Source organism: Mobula hypostoma, chromosome 3 (genome assembly GCF_963921235.1).
Source record: "Mobula hypostoma chromosome 3, sMobHyp1.1, whole genome shotgun sequence".
Classification (NCBI taxonomy): domain Eukaryota; kingdom Metazoa; phylum Chordata; class Chondrichthyes; order Myliobatiformes; family Myliobatidae; genus Mobula; species Mobula hypostoma.
In genome coordinates this window covers 43,530,407-43,553,406 of record NC_086099.1, presented here as the reverse complement: position 1 = coordinate 43,553,406, position 23,000 = coordinate 43,530,407, and the positions used below count along the sequence as shown (strand labels likewise).

General features: G+C 40.0%; 1 protein-coding gene across 1 annotated transcript in view; it reads left to right on the top strand.

The window, feature by feature from the left end:
• The first annotated feature begins 3,915 nt into the window (after positions 1–3,915).
• ankrd55 (ankyrin repeat domain 55) overlaps positions 3,916–23,000 on the top strand; it is a 72,225-nt gene continuing 53,140 nt past the window's right edge. Inside the window, exons 1-4 of the mRNA XM_063042101.1 lie at positions 3,916–4,051; positions 8,076–8,198; positions 9,874–10,004; positions 14,089–14,198. Of these exons, the coding sequence (XP_062898171.1) occupies positions 4,012–4,051; positions 8,076–8,198; positions 9,874–10,004; positions 14,089–14,198 (404 nt within the window). The 5' untranslated portion in view covers positions 3,916–4,011. The remainder of the gene's footprint in view (positions 4,052–8,075; positions 8,199–9,873; positions 10,005–14,088; positions 14,199–23,000) is intronic.

Sequence of the window (23,000 nt, the reverse complement as noted above, 5' to 3'; positions counted from 1 at the left end):
TCTAAAACGGTATACCTATTTTTGAGGGGAACGGCCACAGAGGTGCTCTGTGTTAACTGCCTATTCACATTTCCATTTCTCCTGACCGTCACCCAGCTACCTGCCTCCTGCAACTTAGGGGTGACTACTTCCCTGTAACTCTGATCAATGATCTCCTCACTCTCCCATACAAGCCAAAGGTCATCCAGTTGTTGCTCCAGATCCCCAACAAGGTCTTCAAGGAATTGCAGCTGGATGCACTTCATGCAGATGCAATTTCCTGGAAGTCTCAGGGTCTCCCAGGGCTCCAACATCCAGCATGAAGAACATACAATGGCCATTTAAACTACACTAAGTACTCCTGACACAGCAAGAGAAAAGGAAACTTAACAGAAACTTACCCAGACAACTTACCCAGAGCTGAATCCTCTTCTGAGCCAAAATCTCCTTTGAGCCAAAGCCTGACACTCCCATTCTCACCACTGGCCCACTCACAACAATGGCCGCTCCACGTGTCCATTCTGTACTTCTACTTACTCCTCTCTGCGCTGTTCCCACCATTGACTGGGTTGCTGGAATGACACAGAATGTCTCATGGCTCTGGAGACGGGTGGATCAAAGGTTGGTGTCCGGGCAGGAGATCGGTGTGTCAGGGGAGAGGGAAGATCTAAGGCTGTGTGCCCAGAGACCCGATATCTTTGGGCACAGAGTTTGGAAAAAGCAACGCAACAGCCTTTTAACATCGTAAACCAACAAGTTGTTTGTTATGTCTCCCCTCTCGCTGTGAAACGGAGACATCTCTTTCTCCCTTATTAGGAAGAGAGAGAGCCTGTGGTATGTTGAATACCGGGTGAAGCAAGTAGTCTTTGAAGTACTGCAAGTCTGTGTCTTTACTGTTGCTTTGCTCATGCTTGAGTGCTCGGTGGTGGGTGCCAATGCTTTTTTTTGCCAGTGGGGGTAGGGGGGGATCATTGCTTGCTGTAGCTTATGCACGGGTAGGGGGAGTTGGGGTGACTTCGGGGTTCTAAGATTTAATTGCTATTCATTCTTTGGGGGCACTCCTCTGTTTTTCATGGATGGTTGTGAAGAAAAAGTATTTCAGGATGTATATTGTATCCATTTCTCTGACATTAAATGTACCTTTGAAACTTTTGATCTTCTTCTGTAATACTATGCAATTCTAGGCATAGTAGCTCACCTTTGTCAGACTCTGTGTTGTATGATTCTGTTTTACATTCGGTCTCTTTATGCATTTGCTTAGTTTAGTGTTTGAAACTTTTCACTCGGTTGTGTTTTTTGGCTGCCTTGCACACTCTCTTTGTGTGACCTTATCTGTGGCATTTTCTGCAAACTTTTCCTTTGAATCAACAGTCATTTGCATCATGGAAGGATTTGCCACATCAATGACATTTCTGGCTTTTTGCACTAGTCAGGGATATTTTGTGCATCTCACATTCTAACCCCTTTTTCTGTAATTCTGCTACATCCTTTGCTGCAGTCTCTAATGATATTACAATGGTCAATACCTGTTCTAAGGTTAGGCCTCTTTCTTACGGTAGCCTCTTTTGAGTGCTTTGACTATGCATGCCACATACAATCCTGTCTCCTAAAGCATCGGGAAGTCTCTAAAGTCACAGTACTGGGAAAGTTTGTGTAGTCCTGCAATGTATTCAGAAATGCTTTCAAGCTTTGACTGGTTCCTTTAGTAAAATCTAAATCACTCAGCTATTACCAGTGGTTTAGGGCTCAAGTGATTTTGTAAAATTGTAACAATTTCATCAAACACCTTGCTTGCTGGCTTTTCAGGGGTTACTAAGTTACTTAATAGACTGTGTGTTGTTGCATCCATTAAGCTATGAAGCGTGAGGGCTTTCTTTTGCTCAACCATGTCATTCACCTTACAATACAGTTCAACCCTCTCAATATACGACTCCCAGCCTTCATTAGCACTCTCAAATTTGTTAACTTTCCCTACTGAAGCCACCAAAAACAGCCAGCAATACAGTACCAAGTCAGAGCAGTGCATGATTCGGAGGGGAAAACGTTAAACCAGATATTGGTGAGTAGGTTATCAGGGAGTAACTTCTGTTGAATATCACTGTTGACAGCTTCAATCACATTGTTGGTGATGAGGAATGGACTATTTGGCAGTAATTAGCTGGATTGGATTTAACCCTCCCTGTGCCAGCCAGTGATCATCTCCAAAATCAGCTGAGCTTCACTGAGACGGTTCAATTGAGTTTAACCCATGGAATTTATTAATCTGACTCAGCACCCACACATTCTGAGAGGGTGGAACAGAAGTAATCAGGATATGGGGCCGAAAGTATTAACTGTCTCTCTTTCCACAGATGCTACCTAACCTGCTGAGTGTTTCCAGCACTTTCTACTTTTATTATTAGGAAGAGTGTGGGAGGGAATGTGCCGCATATGAACGGGCGGGGTGACGTCCTGAGTTCGTCAGGAAACTTACTCAGCAAGTCAGGCAACATCTGTTGAGAGTGAGAGAACACTGAGTTAACATCACAGGTTGATGATCTCTTATCCGAAGTAGCCAGTTCTGCAGATGTACAGTATTCTCCAAAACAGTTATGCAATTTGTGTTTACCATCACTGTCCGGGGGGGGGGGGGGGAATACCTAATCATGATCAATTCATCAGGAAGGACTGCGTAGGAGCTGCTATTCTATCTGCAGTGATGGTCCTGAGTGGCTATTTGCCTATTACTTTAATTTTCTGAGACATTTCCCTTTCCATGTAAACACAAGGAATTCTGCAGATGCTGGAAATTCAAGCAACACACATCAAAGTTGCTGGTGAACGCAGCAGGCCAGGCAGCATCTCTTTGAAGGGGTACAGCTCCTTCAGTTAGTCCTGACGAAGGGTCTCGGCCTGAAACGTCGACTGTACCTCTTCCTAGAGATGCTGCCTGGTCTGCTGTGTTCACCAGCAACTTTGATCTGTGTTTCTCCCTTTCCATGTAGATTGCTTGAAGTGCTGAATATTTACTATACTTTCTGCTCGTATTTCAAACTTACTCCAACTTTAATTTGGTTGCATTCTCATATCCTTTTTATTTTTAGTCAGTGCTATTATTATTTGCATTCTTATTGACCTTTGGTTTCGGCTGGAGACATGCCATAGGCAATAATGCTTAACATGGTGCAGCATATCTTTTTTTTCCCCCAAACATTAGTTTATTTGATCAATATTCATGACTAATTACAACTGTGCATATTTTCTTATAGCAGTTTTGTTATATTATTAATCTTTGGAAATGTGCAATGTAATTTCCCAAACTGTAAAAACAACATGTCCTGAAAAAGGACAGATTGTGTAGAATTCTGAAACATCATCGTTCAGTGGCTTCTCTGAATGTTTCTGCAGCCTAGCAATGCAAATTATTGATTCACATATTCTTCAAACAAATGAGAATTGCATTCTTACATTAGTAATAGGCAACGAATTATCTTACCACTACTAGTTATTTTGGATTATTTTTAAATACTCATAAAATAAGCATCTTTTCTGCCATTTAATATTCTGTATACCCAAAGTGCACTGCCAGTTTGCTCATGCTCAGTCTGGATATGAAAACCCTTGTTCATGATAAGATACTGCTATTTTGTTTCAGGAAGTATTCCTATGCTGCTTTCACCTGCACCTTCCTCAAGTGGGAGATTCCTGGTGGCTGTTTCTCGTCCTGATAAAATGTATGTTGAGCAGTCTTCCCCACATCTCTAGGAGGAACTCCTAGATGTTCTTCACTCGGATATTGTCTGGATTCATTCAGTGAGCTCATCTGTTCACATCAGATGTAACCTTCCAGAAGCAGCCTGTGGAAAACAATTTGTTTCAGTGATAGTACAGGCCAGCACTATTACTCTCCTCGACAACCAGTGGCCGTAAAGTGATTTATTCCCCAAAATATTGCTTGACGACAGATGCTATTCTATTTACTGTAATCTCAATTTTCTGCTTGAAACAGTGGAGGTGACATTCACTTGATCCTGTTAAATAATGATATAGAAAATGGATTTTAGTTCCTCATCTGTCTTTGATCAGCATAAAGGTATGTTTCTTTTTGTTCTGAATTAAAGTAATAGCAGTCTGCAATCCAGCTGTAATTTCTACTGAGATGTACATTGTTTTGAATCATCTGTTTTCCTCAAATAAAAGTAAATGGACTGACTACCTGGGTATCAAAAATGCTACCTATGTTTTACTTCACTTGATGAGCTTCTGAAGCAGAAATAGCAGTTTTTCATATTTATATTTGTTTAACATGTTAAAATTAGAGCTTTTGTAGTGATTATTCTACAATGATTGGGATATTACACATTAGAGAAAAGACAGTTCAGAGAGAAAAATAAGGGCAAATTGCTATCTACAATCTGGTTATACAGTACATAGTAATGATGGAGGTCTACTATTCAGTTTTGTAACTTATTGGTAATTTGCTACAAACGTATTTAAATTTAATCAACTGACTTTATTTGTAAAACTAAACTAATTACATTAATATTCTGCTGGGGTGATTGTGTTACTAAGCAATATCTTTTGCAAAGAGGAAATATATTCATTTTGTTTGATAACAATTACATTTTGTCTTATTATGATCCAGATTAGATCAGCCACGATCTTACTGAATGGTAAGGCTGACTTGAACAGCCAGATGTCCTAATTCTGATCCAGTTTCTTTCATTTATTAATTGTGTAAATTCTTCATGTTACTAGCTTACATGATCAGTAATGTAACAGTATTTTTTTAATTGTGCCAAGAATACTATCTGTTCGCAAACAACAGGAATTCTGCAGATGCTGGAAATTCAAGCAACACACATCAAAGTTGCTGGTGAACGCAGCAGGCCAGGCAGCATCTATAGGAAGAGGCGGTCTCGGCCTGAAACGTCGACTGCGCCTCTTCCTATAGATGCTGCCTGGCCTGCTGCGTTCACCAGCAACTTTGATGTGTGTTGCTTGATACTATCTGTTCATTTGCTTATGGTGTTGCATATTTCACTTATTTTGTGCCACCTGACACACAAAGGATTTTAACTTTTTAGCAAGTAATTTTGTGGTGAAGGGAAGGTTGTTCTCTATTTACTTTCAAGTTATTTTAACATGGGCAGATGCTGTAATGAGTTTCATAACCTCAGAAGGGTACCTCTAACAGCACTGTCGTGGTATTTCTTCAATTTTTCACCCATCATCTTTCTTTCAAGTGCACATTAGTGCTCACTTAGGGAGAGTGATATAGGGCCAAGTAAACTTTATTGAACTTCAGATCACAGAGCAGAAATGAACACTAAGCATCTGACATTTTGTACTGACCAACTCTCAGGCATCAACTTCTCAAATCAATTGTGATGTTATGCAAGAAAATATTACCGGAACTCTGAGTTAAAAATACCTTTTTACATTCTTTATAAAAGTAAAAATGTGTACAAAGAATGCTTCATTGCAAAATAATTGATTTCACTTTGGTGAGAAAGAAGCTGGGAGTGAAAACTGATCTATTTCCCACTTCAAAGCCGTAACAATCACATATCAAGAAAGTGAACCTTCCATTTTTTGTGCAATCAATGATCTGTGAATACTTGTTGAGAACATTAAAAAAGAATCTTCTACTACCTCTATTATATTGCAGTCAAATGTTTTGCTCAACCAGTGGTTGCTCTTACCCACAAGCTTGCCTTCATCACCTCCGATTATTTTAATTCTTCTCTGACTAGCATTCTGACTCCTTTACCTTAAGCTCGTTCAAGGCCCTGCAGCCCATTTCTTACCCTCAGTCCCAGAAATCAATCATTAGAGTCCCAATAGCCTAATGCCCTATTTAAATTTTGAAGTAATATCACATAATCCTGCAATCATCCATTTTAGACTCTTGTTCTTCAACATTGGTCCTATGCAAACTCTCAACTCACCGATGGCCATTTTTTTCAGCATGAATGCCTTTGATTATGTCCTTTTGTTAATTCCCATGCACATCCACACAGTACCCAGTCTGAAGAATGTCTAGCTGTTACATCTAGTAATTGTTTAATTTTTATATCATCCTTTATGTAAAGCTGTCTGAAAACTCATATACGTGAAAACATTAACTTGGGTTGATGATCCCCACTATCGAGGACAGCTTCAGAAATCTATGCCTCAGAAAGGCATCATCCATCGTTCAAGGCCCCCACCACCCAGGATATGCCCTCTTCTTACTACCATCAAGGAGGAGGTACAAGATCCTGAAGACACACACTCAACATTTTAGGAACAGCTTCTTCCTCACCACCGTCAGATTTCTGAATGGACAATAAACCCATGTATAGTACCTCATTATTTTTTCTCTTCATTTGGTCTCTTTCTGCACTAAATTTAATTTTTAATATATATTCCCTTTTGTAAATCATATTTTTTTTCTTATGTATTGCAATTTACTGCTGCCACAAAACAACTTACTTCACGGCATATACCAGTGATCACTTAATTCTGATTCGGATTCTGATGTACTTTTAACAAGACTAAATTTCTAGTTGTTGTTTTGATGTAACGGACATTGGCAAGGTCGCATTTATTGCCCATTCCCCACTACCCTGAACTATGTGTCTTGCTAGCCTATTAAGTTCACAGGAACATAATCAAACAAATATTAACTAAATTTGCGAAAGAGACACAAGATTTTAAAAGTATGTCCAAAGGAATGACTTAAAGAAATATAGAGTAGTAGAGGGGTTTAAGAAGAAAATTCTGAAGCTTTAGGTTTAATTTCCCCAAAATTAGAAGCCACTACGGGGGGTAAAAGAACAGCAAAAATTATGTAGTAGAGTTGAATACAAGGCTGGATAAAAGTGGAAAACCATAGGATTTGAATCTGAAGGTAATAATTTTAAAATGAAAGCATTGGTAGACTATGAGATAGCATGAATCAGCAAAAAGGATACAAAAAGTTATTATAGAGGCAGCAAAGCTTTAAATGAAATCTTATTAATGGTGAGAGTAACCTTGTAAATATTTGTCAATGCTGGTTCATGGAGAAAACAGGTAATTAGTGAAATAATTAAACGTGAACTGCTCATCCTAATTGGATAACACCAATAGCCAGAACTTTGTGGTCAGCGGCTCACCTGGCATTAAATTTTCCACAAGGATCTATGATCTCTGGCATTAATTTTATTCTAAAGTCAGCTGTATCTTATATACAAATGCTATTAGGTTGCCTGAGCAACGAAACATGTTGAAGAATTTTCATTAATTTTAAATTCACAAAAATAGAGTAATAAGGATTAGGATAAACAAGTAAGATTAAGGCAGAAGCTAAATGCTATAGTTTTTAAAAAATAATTGTTTTAAAAAACAAGGGATTATGAAACGATTATTCTTACAGAATTTGACCATGTGCAGAAAATTAGTATTTTGTAACTAGAATGAGGTTAAGGATCAACAAAGGCTTTCGATACCTTTAAAAACTCTCATATATACCAATCAGGCCTAAAATTTCAATAAATTTTGAAAATGGCTCTAATAATTACTGGTTGATTCTATCTCTAAAGGTTACAATCATTGCTGGAAAAGGAGCATGGTCATGTACATTTGACGATGAGTCCTAAATTTCCTAAAAATTCCATTTTGACATTCTACTTTAAAGTATTTTTTACATTAAAAAAATCAACACATCAAATACATACAAAAAGTACACCTTAAAACTTAATTAAAACCATCGAAGCTAAAAAAAAACTAAAGTAAAAAAGCAAAAACCCCTTTCTTTTCTCCTGGTATTAGATTTGACTCATTCTTGTCAATTGGAACTATTGTAACTTGTGCCATTTTGAACACAGTCAGACTCAGCAGACAGATTTCTGAGCCTGAGAACAGGGAGGCCTACAAAATATAATGTCAACTACATTGGATTTCATGAGAACTTACTTGGGTAACCAAGTGGTAGCCACAGAGTAAAATTACCACCGCTCACTTCAGCTGACTCAGTGCTGAAAATTGGATACCTAGGGAAATTACATTAGTTCTAACATCAGTGTGGGAAACATAAATATGCTCATATGTTCAATTACTGACTGCTTGTTTATTGGTGAACCTCACACTAGGTGACTCCTCAGAGGAAATTGATCTCACTGTGGTTTATCAGGCAGCATCCAGTGGAGATATCAACACCCTTACTGCAGTGATCCGTGAGGACCCTGCCATTTTGGAATGCTGTGACAATGAAGGCAAGGTTTTTATTATTAATACTCCAAGCTTAAGATTAGACTAACTTTTATAATCATTCGAAATATTCAGGGTGCAAAATTAAATATACATTTCTGCCAATGGTAAAGGATAAGTTAATTTACTGGTATTGTGTACAACAACCAAGAGGTGCAGGTTCATGGTTTGCTTTCTTCTTGGTGCTCAGTTAGCTGATGCCATGCGGGGCAATAGTTGGAATTCATTAAACCTCCCCGTACATAAAGGCCTGGTGTATTGATGGGCTGAGTTTGTCATACTGGAAATGGTAGCATCGTTACCCAGCACCAGAAAGATCATGTCTTAGGTTGGAAGGACTTCTTAAGATATCACTTTACTTATTTGGCATAAAGTTAATGTTACATCCATAAAATTTACAGATGTTCTGCCACAGCTACTCATTTGGACAACTCAGATTAGATTCATGGTGTTATACAGCCCAGAAACCATCATACAACCCTGTACACTAATCCTACCCTTATCCCATTTTCAAACAAGAGAAAATCTGCAGATTCTGGAAATCTGAGCAACACACACAAACTCAGCAGGCCAGGCATCATCCTTGGAAAAGAGTACAGTCACTGTTTCAGGCTGAGATCCTTCATCAGTGATGCACTATCAATTACTCCAAAAGACTGGAAGTACAGTAAATACTGAAAGGCTTTTATTAGCAGTAAAATGTGACCTTGACCATGCTGAGTATCTGCCCCTGGACTGAGAGGAGGAGCAATGGTGCAGTCGCCTTTATTCAGGGGTCTGTGGGAGGAGCCACAGGAGCAGTCAGCAGAGGGGCCTGTCCAGACAGGTAACCCAGTTACAACGCATATATATGGTTTACCACAATCAGGACACCCATTGTATTCTCCCACACTCCACCCAACTGTTCCTATATTCTACATATGCCTACACACTGAAGGTGATTTACAGTAGCCAATTAAACTACAAACCCACATCTTTGGGATTAGGGAAAAGAAAACAAGCACCTGGAGCAAACCCGGAAGGTCATTGGGAGGACATACAAGTTCCACATATGCCAGAGATCAGGTTGAACTTGGGTCACTGGAGCCGTGAGGTAACAACTCTACTCACCATGCCACAGTGCGACCCATGTGCTTTCAAACTGTCGTAACTGGATCATAAAAGGAGAATCCAACATTTATCAATGAGCTGGATTCCTGATATTTTTGTTCTGTTTTGATTTTTAGACATTACATTAATGGTATTCCCCTAATTCAGTATGTACCTACTTTTGAAAAGAACATGAACAACAGACTGAAAAAATTAAATTAGGATAAACAAAGTAACGTAACAGGTTGATAACTGATGTCAAGACCAAGCAATTATAAAAATATTATTATTATAATTTATTGTAAGCCACTATTGAGGACAGCCCAGAAGTTATTCCTCAACTTATCAATATGACATGTTAATCATAGTAATAATAGCGTTAAAATATCTTATTCCAATATGCTTATATCTGAAGATAAAGCAGTAAAATAAAATCCTCATGCATTTCTGAGTTTGTAATACAACTGCAGAGGTACAGCTAAGAACTTTAGAGGTAGTATTATATATGATTCTTGCTGGTGGAATTTTGAGAACATTTTAAATATTGCAATTGTGAGAACCTTACTAGATCAACTGTTTAAAATATTTCAGGCTCAACTCCATTGATGCATGCAATATCAGGCCGGCAACTAGATACAGTAAAGCTGCTACTCAAGATGGGGGCTTCTATCAATACTGAAGATGCCTGTGGAAGAACTGCCCTATCTTTAGCTACGTACTTGGTACACATTTCCTACCATTTTATTTACCTTAATTGCAATGAATATTTGCATCACATATTCTTACATACTTATTAAGATTAGAAAGCATTTTAGATGTTTTTCTACATCCTGTTTTCCATGCATTTTTTTGTTGTGTTTATAAATTAAAAACAACAAACCAGATTTTGCTGTGGCAAGGCATTTCATGTGTTCAATTTAAAGACTTTGTTGATGAGCAATTCAGCCCTAATTATGTCCTGCACAGTTATTGCAGCACATTGAAATTTCTCTTTGAAATTCATTCCATTATAGACAAAGCATATCAAGATTTTGTTTGTTGAATCAGAACCAGAATTAGATTTAATATCGTCGGTATATATGGTGAAATTTGTCAACTTTCAGTCAAGATGGCACCTGTGCACAACGTTCCTTTGGTCGACATCTTCTGAATAGATCATGAAACCATATATTTCACTCTTTTATGTCTTTTGTGTTTGTTTTTTTGTCTTGAATGTAATTCTGGAACAGTTTAAGCCTGTGATTTGCAGTTCAGAGATTATTTGGGTGTTTCAGTGCTCTGCAGTGCCTGAGAGGAGGTTCTGGGAGGCAGAGGCAGCATGCACAAACCTCATGCTTCCATTATTTGCCGATTAAAGCGATGAGAGAGATTGAAAAATTGAGGCAAATGCAGAAGGTGAGGGCTGGCTGCCTGCCTTTTGATCACCCTGCTACCGGAGAGAGAACACTGCCTTTTAATCGCTGGGGGATCGCTCTGCTACCGGAGAGAAGAGACCGCCTTTTGATCACTGGGGGAATCACTCTGCTACTGGAGCGAGAACACTGCCTTTTGATCACTGGGGGACCACTCTGCTACTGGAGCGAGACTGCCATTTTGATCGCTGGTGGAATTGCTCTACTGCCACAAAGAGAAAGGCCTGCCATGATGCCCAGAGAATGTTACCCAGCTTTTCTGCATTTTGAAAATGGACTTGGAATATGGAATTTTTTTTCAGCCTTAGAGTTTTTTACATTCTGTGTTTTTCACCCAATCTTTCTCGTATTTTTGTGTGCGGGAAGGGGATGTGGGGGTCAACGTGCCTGTTCCATTTTTTTTGAGCAGGGAGGAGGGATGTGGGGGTTGATAATCATGATGACATTTTTTTTCTTTCCTGGTTTCGTGGCCATCTGGAGAAGAAGAATTTTAGAGTTGTATACTTTGATAATAAACGAACCTTTGAACCATTCAATTTTGCAGCAGCAGTCCAATCCATGATAAATATAGAAGAAAAGAACTAAAATACAGTAAATACGTGAAAATATACATTAAATAGTTAAATAAGTAGTGCAAAAACAAGAGTAAGAGGTAGTGAGGTAGTGTTTGTTCATGGGTTCAGTGTCCATTTAAAAACTGGATGGCAGAGTGAAAGCTGTTCCTGAATCATTGAGTGTATGCCTTCAAACTTCATTACCTTCTTCCTGACGGTAGCAATGAGAAGAGGGCATGTCTTGGGTGGTGGAGATCCTGAATGATGGATGCCGCCTTCCTGAGGCACCGCTCCTTGAAGATGTCTTGGATACCATGAAGGCTAGTACCCATGATGCAGCTGAATAAATATTCCCACAAAATTTCTGGTAGTGCGAGCTGTGAAAAGTAAAACAAAGATAAAAGTATATCTGGATTTCAGTGAATAATGAAACAAACGCTGTATCTCCTTAACCAATATGATATGAAGGTTGAGAAACCAATTGAGAGAAGACAGTTTGAGCAGATGAATTCAATAGCAAATCAGATGCCAAAGATAACTAAAGAGAGGGAATGAAAGGCTGCAGTGAAAATAGGCCACAAGAAACTTGAAAAAAATAATATCTAAGTATTATAATTATTGGCCTTCTCCAGAGGTTTACTGACAATCAGATGTTCGTGCCTACCAACCCACCTCTATAAGTAGAATGTACATTGTTGAAAGGGCTCTTTTATAATCACTACTTACTTTTTGTGGCTAATTTAGCAGGCAATTACGGTGCAAATGCAGCTAATTTGAGAAAATGTTTGCTGCGGCTTATACAAAGCTAACAATGAAGCAGTGCAAATCATCCAGCAATTTACAATGACTCACAGAATGTATATCAGATAGGTAAAAGTACAGTACTTTGACTGCTTTTTTTATTCTAATAAGGGCTGAGCAACCACAAATCTTTTTCACCATTATTTATTTATATTATTGGCGAGTTCAGAATCTGACTTGGTCCCACTTATTTCTCAAGTACTTTTTTAAGTCAATGCTATACTTAATGCAGCTCCTCATTTTCTCCAATTTTGCCAATTTCTATTACTCCTAAGAGTATTTTTATACCTTCTGACATAAAGACATACACAACGTAATTGCTGAACTTCAGTCTGTTTTATATTTTGCACCAGATTACTTTTGTATTCTGCTTTCCTAATCAATTTATTGGTTTCCCTTTGCTGAACTCTTGGTTTTTTCTCAATCCTCAGTTTATTTCTGTTTTTGGCACAATATGGTTGAGCATTTGCTAGGAAGACAACACAATGCAGCATTATAAACCAACACAAGTGTAAAACTAGATTATTTTAAAGCAAGATTTATTTTTAATTGCCCCTTAAATGCTAATTTTCAATGTGATCCTTTTATCATAGCTTAAGCCTGTGATAGCACATGACCTTCAAGTTCACAACTCCTATTAACTGGGTGTCAATATGATGCCAGGATCCAACCAGCTCAAAGCTCAATAAATGGAGCATAAGGAATCCACTGAATGGGATTTTGTCCCACTGCTTCTATTTCCACAACAAATCCACTATTTTTACAGTTTTGCTTGTTGAGGGAAAGGGCTGCACTTCAGGCAGAGAACTGCTGTTACAAAGTTGTAAGTATAAATAGACTTGTCTTGATATTTCCAAGTAGTTTACTTCCTGGTTGACCTAAGTAGGCTATCCTTCCAATATCTTATTGAAAAGGGATCTTACTTAAATCTATGTATTTCCTAAAGTACTTGATGAATAAATATTGAATCAATTACAAATCTAATCAATGCACTTAGTTAACCATAAAGAAGGCAAGACAGTGGGTATATTTCATTAAATGCTTGAGGAGATTAGGTATGTCACCAAAAACACTTGCAAATTTCTACAGATTTGTGGATAGCATTCTAACTGGCTGCATCACCATTTGGTATGGGGTGGCGGGGAGTGGGCGACTGTACAAGATCCAAGTAAACCGCAGAGAGATGTAAAATTAGCCTGCACCATCACGGATACCAGCCTCCATAGTATCCAGGACACCTTCAAGGAGCGATTCCTTAAAAAGGCGGTGTGCATCATTGAGGACCCCCATTACCCAAGATGTGCCCTGTTCTCATTGCTACCATCAGGAAGAAGGTACAGAAGCCTGAAGGCACACATTCAACAATTCAGGAACAGCTTCTTCCCCCCGCCATCTGATTTCTGAATGGACATTGAACCCATGAGCACTACCTGACAACTTCTTTACTTCTATTTTTTTCACACTAAGTTAATTTAACTATTTTATATAACATACACATACATATACACACACACACACACACACACACGCACTTACTGCAATTCACAGTTTTTTCTTTCTCTATTATTTTGTATTGCATTGTACTGCTGCTGCAAAGTTAACAAACTTCACAACATATGCGGGTGATATTAAACCTGATTCTGATTCCTATTACAGTACAAATCTTTTCTTTCCAATTCTCTATCTCAAAGAGTTATGGATTATTGAGTATATTTAAAACTGAGACTGACAGATCTCGGAGTACTAAGGGAATTAAGGGGTATGAGGAGAAGGTTGAAATTCAGCCATGATATCATTGACTGACAAAGCAAATTTAGAGGACCATAGGCTCACACTTGCTCATATTTCTTAAGTTTTTATCTGCTGAATCATTGGCTCCTGCCAATCCAGAATCAGACTGTCTTTCTACCTTGGTAATCTTAGTTTCCTCTACAATAATTTTGATCTTAATATTCACTAGAAGTTTAAAGATTAAAAAGAGAAGTCTATGCAAAAACACCAATTATAGAAAGCAGATTGACTGACATTATCATTTATAGGGCTGGCTAGATGGTTGTGTAACACTACTCCGAAATGGTGCCAAACAAAATATCCCAGATAAAAATGGAAGACTTCCCCTTCATGCAGCCACTGCTGAAAATAATGTCAGGTAAAGCTATTTTTTTTTCCTATTTTTAAACAAGAAATAGTGCATCTGATTAAATTCCATTGTTATTTTGTTTATGGAAAGAAATATGATGGGGGTATTTTTCTTGGTTATGAGAATATTTTAAAGTCTCTGTGTTAATGGCAAGACTTTATCAGTGTTGATGAGCGGAGGAGTGTAGTGGTCCAAGTCCACAGCTCCCTGGAAGTGTCTGCACAGGTTAATAGGGTAGTAAGAATCAGGAAGTTAGGTTGCAACTTTGTAAAGTTCTAGTTAGGTCACACCTGGAGAATTATATTCAATCCTAGTCACCCCATTATAGGATGGATGTTAAGGCTTTGTGGAGAGTGCAGAAGAGGTTTCCCATGAATGTTGCCTGGATTAGGGGGCATGTGCTCATAAGGAGAAGTTGGACAAATTTGTTTTCTTGAGAGCAGCAGAGGCTGAGGAGAGGTTCAAAGGTTGATAAGATAGAAGCATAGATAGAGTAGGAAGCCAGTATCTTTTACTCGTTGTTAAAATGTCTAATACTCCAGGACGTACATTTAACATGAGGGGGTAAATTCAAAGTCGATGTGCGTGGGAAGTTTTGTTACACAGAGAGTGATGGGTGGCTGGAACGCGCTGCAAGGGGTGGTGATGGAGGTAAATGCAGCTGAGGCATTCAAGAGGCTCTTAGACACATGAATGTGCAGGAAAGACTTTGTGTAAGCAGAAGGGATTAGTTGAGTTGGGGATTTGATTAATTTTGGCACAACATTGTAGACCGAAGAGTTGGTTCATGTGCTGTACTATTCTGTATTCTATGTTCCAGATATAAGGTTGATCCAGTGTTTCTCTGATCCACACCAACCTTCTTTCAGTGTAATCAATTTCCTTAATTAATGAATATCTCAAATGAGATTAGAGTGAGAATGTGTATCAAACACATAGAATAGTTTGCGTCAGAAGTTTGCTTTTCATGGAGCCCAGTCAGATTGGGAAGGAGAGAGGAGGCTGCTCTCTGGTCTGTGAGTGAGATTTAAAGACAGAGTGTTTGCGGGCTTTCAGCGTTTTTCCAGCAGCCCAGTCAAATCACAATTCATTAGCAAGAGCAAACAAAAATAAGACTAGGGCAAGTGGAGTGCTCATTGTGTGAGTGGACCAGTGTTGGAGTGGGAAGGGTCTGGTTCATCAGGCTTCAGCGAATACAGGTTTGGGCAAGGGTAAGCTTCTGGTAAATTTCTTCTTCACTCTTCCTCTATTAGTACACAGTTCGTGCAGTGAGGATGGCTCCGGCGGTGGTGCTCTGTTCTTTGTGTGAGATGTGGGAATTCTGGGAGAGCTCCAGCCTCATGGAGAACCACATCTGCACCAGGTGCAGCTCCTCAGAAAACACGTTAAGGAACTGGAGCAGCAGCTTGATGACCTTTGGCTCATACGGGAAACAGAGGAAGCGATAGATAAAAGCTTCAAGGAGGCAGTCACTACTAAGTTACAGGAAGAAGGTAGCTGGGTGACTGTCAGGAGAGGGAAAGGAAATGGGCAGCGGTAGAGAGACTCCTGCGGCTTTTCCCATCAATAATAGGCATACTGCTTTGGATAATGTTGCAGGGGGAGGACCTGTGGGGGGTGGGGGGAAGCTGCAGCGATTGGGTCTCTGGTACTGTGGCTCAGAAGGGAAATGAGGAAAAGAGAACTGCAGTATAATAAGGGATTCCATAGTTAGAGGAATAGACACAAGAGTCTGTGGATGCAATAGAGACACCCTGATAGTATATTGCCTCCCAGGTGCCAGGGTCAGGATGCCTTGGATTGTGTCCACAGCATTCTAAATGGGGATGGTGAGCAGCCAGAAGTCTTGGTACATATTAGTGCCAATGACATGGGGAGGAAAAGTGAGGAGGTCCTGAAGAGAAAATTTAGGGAGCTAGGTAGAAAGCTGAAATGCAGGACCTCCAGGGCAACCATCTCTGGATTGCTGCCTGTGGTACGCACCAGTGAGGGCAAGAGTTTGACAGTTGAATGCATAGCTAAGGAACTGGTACAGGGGCCTGGGTTTCAGATTTCTGGATCATTGGGGTATTTTCTGGGGAAGGTATGATCTGTCCTGGACAGGTTAGACCGAACCCAAGGGAGACCAATATATATCGTTGAGGGCAGGTTTGCTAGAACTGGTGGTGGGGTAGGGGAGTTTAAACTGATTTATTGGGGAGGGGGGTTAAAAGCCGAGTGATAGGGCTGAGGATAGGGCAATTGGCAACCTTAACAGAATCAATGAAGTACCACCTAACATGAGCGTTCAACTGGAGTGTCGAAGACAACAAACTGTGCAAATGCAAAAAGAAGAAACAATAATATAAATAAATAGGCAATAAATATCGCAAATATGTAATGAAGAGTCCTTGAAAGTGAGTCAGTTGGATGAGGGAACATTTTAATGATGGGTCAAGTGAAATTGAGTGAAGTTCTCCCCTTTGTTCAAGAACCTGGTTGAGGGGTAGTAACTGTTCCTGAACCTGGTGGTGTGAGTCCTGAGGTTCTTGTACCTTCTTCCTGATGGCAGCAGAGAGAAGAGAGCCTGACCTGAGTGGTGGGGATCCTGATGATGGTGCTTCCTTCCTGCAACAATGTTTCATGCTCAATGATTGGGAGTGCTTTACCTATGATGGACGAGGATGTATCCACTACGTTCTGTAGAATTTTCTGTTCAAGGGCTTTGGTGTTTCCATACCAAGCTGTGATGCAGTCAGTTAATATACTCTCCACTAAACATCTATAGAAATTTGTCAAAGTTTAAGATGTTATGCCAAATCTTTGAAAACTCCTAAGGAAGCAGAGGCACTGTCATGCTTTCTTCATAATTGCACTGACATGCTGGGAGCAGGACAGCTCCTCTGGAACAACAACACCTCAGAACCAACAAATTGGAGTGGATATAAGTCGCTTCTCAGGCAGGACTCGAAATGTGTCATCATCAACCTCTCAAAACACTTTGTCACTGTGGATGTAAGTTCTACTGGGCAATAGTCACTGAGCCAGGTCACCTCCCTCAGTTTGAGCACTGGTGTGACTGAAGTCTGCTTGAAGCAGGTGGGTAGCACACACTGTCGAAGCGATCTCAGTGAGCACACCAGCAAGTTGATCAGCACAGGTCTTTAGTACGTGGCCAGGCCGAATGCTCTTTGTGAGCTCACCCTCCACAAGGCAGCTCGCACATTGGCCTCACTGACAGAAATCATAGAATCATTGAGGGATATTGGAGGTTATGACGGTTCCTCCATCTTTCGATGATCAAAGCAAGCAGGGAAAGCATTGAGTTAATCTGGAAGTGAAGTCTTGCTATCTCCCATATCACTTGATTTTACTTTATAAGAGGTGATAGCTTTCAAGCCTTGCCACAAATGTTGAGCATCCTTTGTTGATTCAAGTTTGGTCCGGAATTTCCACTTTACCTGTGAGAAGATTTTCCAGAGATCGTACTCCCTGGACCTTGTGTAACTTTGTTGTCACCAGACTTGAAAGCCTCTGACCTAGCTCTCAGCAGATTTTGGATCTTGTGCTTGATCCAGGGCTTCTGATTGTGGAAAACTCTGAGTGATTTAATGGGGACACACTCATTTACAGCTGTTTTAATAAAGTCCAGTACAGCCATGATGTATTCATTCAGATCCATAGATGAGTGCTTGAACACGGCCCAGTCTGTTGACTCAAAGCAATTCTGTAGTTGCTCCTCTACCTCCTGCGAGTACCCCTTTGTTGTCCTGATCTCTGGAGCTTTGCACTTTAGCCTCTGCCTGTATGCAGATAAGAGGAGGACAGCCAAGTGATCCGATTTACCAAAATACAGTCTGGACATGGAACGGCAGGCATTCCTGCTTTTAGTATAACAGTGGTCTAGTATGTTGGGACCTCTGGTGCTACAAATTATATGCTGATGGCAGTTGGGCAGGGTTTCCTTCAAACAAGCCCAGTTGAAGACAAGCTTGGTTGAGTTGAAATGTGTTGGGATGGATTGTTTCTTGTTTGGAGACGTCATCACGCAGTATCACAAGCGCTTGATTATAGTTGGCCACTGGTGGTATGTAAACTGCGGTCAGGATAATGGAGAGCTCTAGGTAAATAGAACGGATGGCATTTGAATGTTAGGTGTTCAATAAAACTGCCACAGCGGAGCACAAATGGGAGTTTATCATAAAACACACACTTTCTCCTTTTGCCTTTCCCAAATCAGTAGTTCAGTCCATTCTGTAAATCGAAAAGCCTTTGGATTTGATCAATGTATCTGGTGGGCCTGGAGAAAGCCACATTTCAATCAAGCATACAACAGAACAGGCTCTCAGTTCTCTCTAATACAACAGTCTTGCCCTCAGCTCCTCAATTTTGTTCTCCAGTGACGACACATTTACCAACAAGTTGCTCTTCAAGAAGGGAGGGAGGGAGAAGAAAGGAAATGATAGGCCAGTTAGTCTGACCTCAGTGGTTGGGAAGATGTTAGAGTCAATTTTTAAGGGTGAGGTTTCGGGGTACTTGGAGGCACACAATAAAATGGGCCTAAGTCAGCAAGGTTTCCTTAAGGGAAAACCTTATCTGACAAGTCTATCAGAATGCTTTGAGGAAATAACAAGCAGGATGGTCAAAGGAGAACTGGTAGACATTGTGTACTTGGATTTTCAAAAAGCTCTTGACAAGGTGCCACACATGAGGCTGCTTAGCAAAATAAGAGCCCTGGTATTACAGGAAAGGTACTAACATGGATAGAGCATTAGATGATTGGCAGGAAAGAAAGAGTAGTAATAAAGGGAGACTTTTCTGATTTGCCAACAGTGACTAGACATTTTTTGCGGAGGTCGGGGCTGGAACCGTTTCTTTTTATGTTGTATGTCAATGATTTTGATGAGAGAATTGATGGCTTTGTGGCCATGATTGCAGATGATATGAAGATCGGTGGAGGGGCAAGTAGAGTTGAGGAAGCAAGGGGCTGCAGAAAGACTTAGACAGATTAGGAGAATGGGTAAAGAAGTGGCAGATGGAATACAGTGTTGGGAAGTGTATGGTTATGCACTTTGGTAGAAGGAATAAAAACCTATAATATTATCTAAGTGGGGAGAAAATTCAAAAATCTGAGGTGCAAAGGAAGTTGGGAGTCCTTGTGCAGGATTCCCTAAATGTTAACTTGCAGGTTGAGTCAGTGGTGAGGAAGGCAAATTCAACGTTAGCATTCACTCCGAGAGGACTAAAATATAAAAACAAGAAAATAAAGCTGAGGCCTCACTTGGAGTATTGTGAGCAGTTTTGGGCCCCTTATCTAAGAAAGAGTGTGCTGTCATTGGAGAGAGTTCAAAGGAGATGAGGTTCATGAAAATTATTCCAGGATTGAAAGTCTCATCAGATGAAGAATATTTGATACCCTGGGCCTGTACTCACTGGAATTTGAAGAATGAGGGGGGAATCTCATTGAAACCTACTGAATGTTGAAGAGTCAATGTAGAGAGGATGTTTCCTATAGCGGGGAAGTCTAGGATCAGAGGGCGCAACCTCATAATAGAGGGATATCCATTTAGGATGATAAGGAGGAATTTCTTTAGCCAGAAGTTGCTGAATCTGTGGAATCTGTTACCATAGGAGGCTGTGGAGGCCAGATCATAGAGTGTATTTAAAGCAGAGGTTAATAGATTCTTGATAAGCCAGGGCATGAAAGGTTACGGGGAGATGGCAGGAGAATGGATTTGAGAGGGAAATGGATCAGCCTTGATCAAATGGTGAAGCAGATTTGATAGGGCAAATGGCCTAATTCTGTTCCAATATCTTATGGTCTTTTTAATAGTGATATCATACAATAATCAGTAAGCCATTTATTGGCACTATTATCAACAATGATTCATTAATGCTGCGAAAGGTAGAAGATACAAGATATTCTGATGCTGGGGCCAGCAGTGTCCCTTGTTTGGATATTTGCAATGCCATTTGCTTTTTGCACATCTTAGACACAAATCAATGAAGGTATGGTTACTTTTCTCCAGACGGATAATGATATTAATTTTAATACTGATTTGGGACCAAAGCTGTAATTCTTATAGGTCAACATCAGTTCTTGCCCATCCTGAAGCAACTAAGCATACACTGAACAGCAGGAAACAAACCTACCAGCACTACTTAAAGTGAACATCAAATGATCGGAAATCAAAGCAATTACAGATGCTGGAAATCTGAAATAAAAACAGAAACTGCTGGAAGCACTTACCATATCAGACAGTTATTCGAGTCAAGTCAAGTATTGTGGAAAGAGGAGCAGGATTAGTGTTTCAGATTGAAGATTGTACTTTAGAGCTTTCCTTCTCTTTCCATAAATGCTGCCTGAACCCGCTGAGTGTTGCCACCATTTTCCGTTTTTCTTTCATGAACAACTTAGAAGTTATTTAGTGTTTGATATTTTTTCTGAATGCTGATATAGGTCCGCAATATAATGCTTTTTTTTCTGTAGTTGCACTGTTGTAAAACTCTATGAGAAATGTTGAAAGACTGTTTTCAGACCTGAGGAATCCTGTACAAACCAGTTGCTACAAACAAATTAGTAGGAATTCCTGTTGGAACATTTCATGACTGGAGGAATGAACAGAGAGAGGGCAGAGCAAAAATAACCTGTTAGTGAAGAGTGGGGCTGGTAAGAATAGTAAAGGATTATATAGGGCTTTAACGGATACCAATTATTAACCTATTCTTTAGGATGGAGAAATAGATCAATAAAGGGAAAGAAAAAATCTCAAAGTTGGACTGTGTATAAGTGTATACAAGGAGAAAATTGGCATTAAAATGATGGAACTCTTGAACCACGTAAAGCAGCGCCAATACATTATCGATGTACTGGAAAGCGGGCCAAAGTAGAATTAAAACAAATATTTCTCCATGAATCAACAATAGACATATTTGTTATATAACCCATTTTATGATACGGTTCGAATATGGCCCAAGGGCAGAGTGAGAGACACTGAAGCAGGTCGATAGTTCACAGACTTTAATACGAACCGTATTAAAGTGAAAATAAAACAATAAACACTAGGCCAAACAGGGCTATTAACTAAATCTCTTAAAGGAAAACGAAGCTTACTGAAAAGAACATCTAAACATTAAACGAATACTGCTAGTCTTCAGAGTCAGTTAATTTGGAAGTCCAATATCTCAGGGAAGGTCGAATACAAAACAGCAGCAAAGTGTTGCTATGCTATGTCCAAGTCTCAACAAGCACCACGATGACAAGAATGGAGTTAAATACTATCACAATTAAATAATAATTACCTGGCACGTGCAAATTCACAAGCACAATTGCCGTATCTACTGCCCTGTTGAATCCGTGGTTGTGACACATACAGTTCAACCATGTTTGTTTCCCATAGCTTCACTTTTGATCTAGAGAAAGTCAGCAGAGTAAAAAGAGACGCTGTTCTAAAGGAAAATGCGCTCAGCCAGGTGAAGGAGGTTGGTGATGGGGGGAGCAGCTTTGACTTCTATTCAAAGAAGTGACAGCCTAGTGTTGGGAGTATACTGTATATATTCTTGATGAAATTCTGCTGGGTATGACCAAAACTGTACACGGAGAAATCACTGAAGGGCATCAGAGGTGACTTCAGGTGCAATTTGGAAGAAAATAAACAATGGTACAAAAAATGAAGTCAGGGTACAAAGAAATCAGTGGGAAAACAATGAGGTGACCAGGATGATCAAGACTGTGTATCTTGGGAAGGAGATAGGAAATGTGTGTTTGAGAAAGTATGAAGTTAGCGATGTATAGTGAGGTTTTTCAGAGGAAATTTGGCCATTGACAATTTGGGAGAATGTGCCCCGATGTTCAGTGTTGGTGCCTTTGTCCTAAGATGAATGGTTACATTATTTATACCTTGCAAATCTAAAGAGACTATGGGTCAAAGTGTAAAGGCAAAGTAAGAAGGAAGATTAGGTATGAGAATACCATACTCTTCAATCAGTTCAGCCTGATACAGCATTAGAAAAGGTTTCCACATTGATGGTGAGCATCATTTCCTCTATGGGATAAATCATGCTGTGGCTGCTGCCATTTGTGTATTATATTGTCCCTTACAAGAAAGGGAAGTGTTTTACTGAATAACATACTGCTTGGGGAGTTGCTAAGGCTAATCAGCTGGTTGCAAGCTGTGATAAGTGAATGCAAGGTGTATGTGAAATGAAGTGGAGGGGTGAAAGTAGATAGTGAACCGCTGGAAAACGACGCTGGTGAGATAGTAAAGGGGGACAAAAAATGGCGGACCAAATGATTAAGTATTTTTTCTGCTGTGGAGGCCAGACCTTTGGGTGTATTTAAGGCAGAAATTGATAGGTTCATGATTGGACACAGCAAAAATGGTTCTGGGGAGAAGGCCAGGAAGTGGGTCTGAGGAGGGGATCAACCATGATTGAAGGGCAGAGCAGATGCAATGTGCCAAATGGCCTAATTCTGCTCCAATGTCATGGGCTTATTGTATTTTGCATCAGTCTTCACTGTGGAAGACACTAGAAGTGTGCTGGAAGTTCGCGAGTGTCAGGGGTCAGAAGTGTGTGAGGTTGCCATTACTAGGGGAAAGGTTCTTGGGAAACGCATTTGATGTACTAAACGAGCTCTTTCTAACGCAACCCTGCTGGTGCACCCACTCCTCAGTGCACCCATAGTTATTACAACTGATGCCTCAGACTGCGCTGTGGGTGCTGTGGACGAACAGTTGGTCGGAGGTGTGTGGTACCCTCTCGCCTTCTTCAGTCGGCAGCTCCGTCCCCCCGAAAGGAAGGACAGCTCGTTTGACCGTGAACTTCTCAATT